Raw genomic sequence first — 2,744 nt, 5'->3', positions numbered from 1 at the left:
GCATCTTAAGGCAACGCGGCACAGTGTATCTGTTCATTTAACCGAGCTCAGGATGCCAGTTTACAGAGGTCTGGCTGTTCATTACTGTAAACGTGGGCGGCATTATGCTCTAAAGAGTTTTGGTTTCTATATTTATCCCCTGAGAGTTTTTACGCAGGGACACAGAACTGAAAGTGTGTTTGCTTTGTGGAAATCAGTGACTTTGTCATTGTTGGGAATTAACACTTGAGTCAACAAGAGGACCCGAAGAACGTGTTCGTCTTTGTCCAAAAGACAATTATTGATGATGGAGAAGCACTATTCCTCAGCCCCATAATCAGGAGAATGTACAGTATGTGGCAGCTTTTGATTTATTCCAGCTAACAAAAGACTGAATCTGTTGATAAAACTCATTTAAACTGCACTTCTCCTCGTTCCTTTATCTTTACATTTATATTTCTAATCATCTCAGACTTAAAGTCCACATTTATATGGCATTTATACTTCATTTGAACGCCATGTAATGTGCTCTAATGTTGGCTTAAGTTACATAAGCAGCTGGGTGTGTGAGAAGCATGATCTGTGGTTATTTATCGGTTTGATGCCTGAAATCTAAACGTCTGCAGCGTAAGAAGAACATTAACATGAGGAGACAGTAGTTTCATCTGCTTTTTTAATGCAATATGCAGTCGTTAGTAGTAATAAGTAGTAATGATGGAAAGAAAGCTAAACCTCGTCCAGGAGATGTTCCTGAGCCGGTCTCAGATGGAGCTGCATGCATTCTTCATCCACAGTATTCCACAGAATAATAACCATTTATTTTTCATATCAGAAACAACACAACATGAAATATATAAATAACAAACATCAGGCTAGAAAGGAAGTCATTTAACACATCTCAATAAATAAATACTCTTCATTTCTGTGACTATTGGTGTCCGGCACCTGATCATTTTACATATAAACGGATGATTTTCTTTTTCTTCTCAGTAACAACACTATGCAGGAGTCAGTTTAGGTGTGAATACTCAGAATTAACTGCTAGATTACACATCTTTACATATGCAAAACAAACATTGTGTCATCTGCTAAAGATTAAAATTTAACAGACTAAAGAGGTTAAAGGACAGCAGGACCACATTTCTGTCAAATGTTGCTAAACTTATCATTCGGCTGCTATTCAAACAGAGGACCTGTACAGGCTGTGATGTAACAGGGTTGATAAGTGGATCTGGAACATCTATTTTCTCAGAAGTTGATGAATATTTGAAGCTTTCCTTTCACCAAAAACAGAACAAACCCCCTTCTTGGTTCATTTTGTGTCCCTGCAGCTCTCACTGATACCAAACCTGTTCTGGAGCATCGGCTCCCTTCCTGCAGTCGGAGGACATTCAGACACTTTTCAGTCAGGAACCGGAGGTCCAGCGTCTTATTCGTGTTCGGCCCGGTCTGCTATGTTAGTCTTGACCGGGCTGCCGTGTCCGTTGGGCCGTAGGACCCGCAGAGGGTCGTCGCAGGACGTGATGGTTTCCTTGGACACAGCGCCCGGCTGCTCCAGCTCCAGCTCAGGCTGCCCAAGCTCTGCGTCCTTCGCAGAAAGCGAGGGATGCGATTCTGATCTCAAAGGATCGGAGGGGTTCACCTCCTCGCTCCTTCTCCGCCTCTTTATGGAGGGATGCTTCTGCTGAGCCACTCGCAGCTCCCCTCCCCCCAGTGTGAGCAGCTGCTTTCCACTCGTAGAGTAAAACACGTCGTGGTGGTGCTCCACATCTAACCAAATGCGCTGGAAGAGACAGTCCCATCTGTCCCTCTGCCACTGTGAAGAAGAAGAAAGTCAGAAACCTGCCCTGGTTGCACCATGATGGCATCATGTTGAAGTTAAACGGATCTAAAGGAAACTCACAGACTTGTACAGCTCTCCCCTGAAGTCCACGCACAGGAACTGCCTTCTTCTCACATCAAATATTGACACAAAGTTGCTCGTAGCTGTTCTTACCGGCATAATAACTGTGGAACACAAAAAGATTGTTACGGGTTTAAAAATGCCATAAGAAGTGAGTTTAGTGTGCTTTTTCAAGTCTTTGCCAGCTAATGAAATGTGCCGTGGAATAAGTCCCAACATGCATTTGTTAGTTAATTAAGAAATGTGCAAAAGATTCTATTATATGCAAATACATTCAGGCATTTTTTTGGACCCTTTTGCCCTCTGACAGGCCAAAGAACCTTGAATTTGTTGCTTAAAACGCTGAAAATGACTCTTTAACATTTAGACTCACCCAGGAGGCCTCTTCTGCCTTTTCTCATTGATCCGTTCAGCTCCAAGTAAAAAGGTCCGGTTCCGGCAGACGTTTCTGCATCTGTTTCAGTGTTGAAGCGGCGCGTCTGATGCTGTGGATCCTGGAGCCCCGGCCTACAATCCACCGTTACAGACACGTGCGCGCTAATAAAGATGAGCGAGAAAAAAGCCTGTTGCATGATCAGCGGGGGTGCAGCGCTCTCCAATAGTTCAAATGCTCAGGATGGTGCATGGGCAGCTACTGGAGGAGGAGAAAGTCCAACAGGGCTATTTAAACAGAGGGTCGATAAACTGGCTAACTCATTTACCAAAATGACCCAAAGCTTACCTGCTTTTCTGTGGTTAAGGTTTGCCGGAATCCAGCAAGGGTCTAACTGCAAAAATACGACCATATATGTGTCATCATATAAAAATGTCCTTTTTTAACCATAGATATATAAATATAAATATAGTTTATATTTAAACACAA

At 43.0% G+C, this 2,744-nt stretch overlaps 1 protein-coding gene across 1 annotated transcript; it reads right to left on the bottom strand.

Annotated features, from left to right (window-relative positions):
* Positions 1-644: 644 nt before the first annotated feature.
* Positions 645-2,505, bottom strand: LOC140306557 (fibroblast growth factor 23-like). Its single transcript, XM_072385161.1, has 3 exons — positions 2,256-2,505; positions 1,883-1,986; positions 645-1,795 (listed from the first exon to the last, which is right to left on the bottom strand). Exons 1-3 carry the CDS (start codon positions 2,452-2,454, stop codon positions 1,409-1,411), a joined length of 690 nt encoding a protein of 229 aa, XP_072241262.1. The 5' UTR covers positions 2,455-2,505; the 3' UTR covers positions 645-1,408.
* Between the last annotated feature and the right edge of the window lie 239 nt (positions 2,506-2,744).

Source organism: Leuresthes tenuis, unplaced genomic scaffold, assembly GCF_036924035.1.
Source record: "Leuresthes tenuis unplaced genomic scaffold, fLeuTen1.0.hap1 SCAF_5, whole genome shotgun sequence".
NCBI lineage: Eukaryota > Metazoa > Chordata > Actinopteri > Atheriniformes > Atherinopsidae > Leuresthes > Leuresthes tenuis.
Note: the sequence above shows the minus strand (reverse complement) of the source record. Positions and strands in the feature narration are given on the sequence as shown.

Excerpts from the sequence above, each read along its gene's own strand:
- LOC140306557 (XM_072385161.1), bottom strand. The coding sequence starts at position 2,454 with ATGCAACAGGCTTTTTTCTCGCTCATCTTTATTAGCGCGCACGTGTCT. Across the intron at positions 1,987-2,255 it reads AGGCAGAAGAGGCCTCCTGG|TTATTATGCCGGTAAGAACA; the intron begins GTGAGTCTAAAT and ends TGTGTTCCACAG. Across the intron at positions 1,796-1,882 it reads GGGGAGAGCTGTACAAGTCT|TGGCAGAGGGACAGATGGGA; the intron begins GTGAGTTTCCTT and ends TCTTCTTCACAG.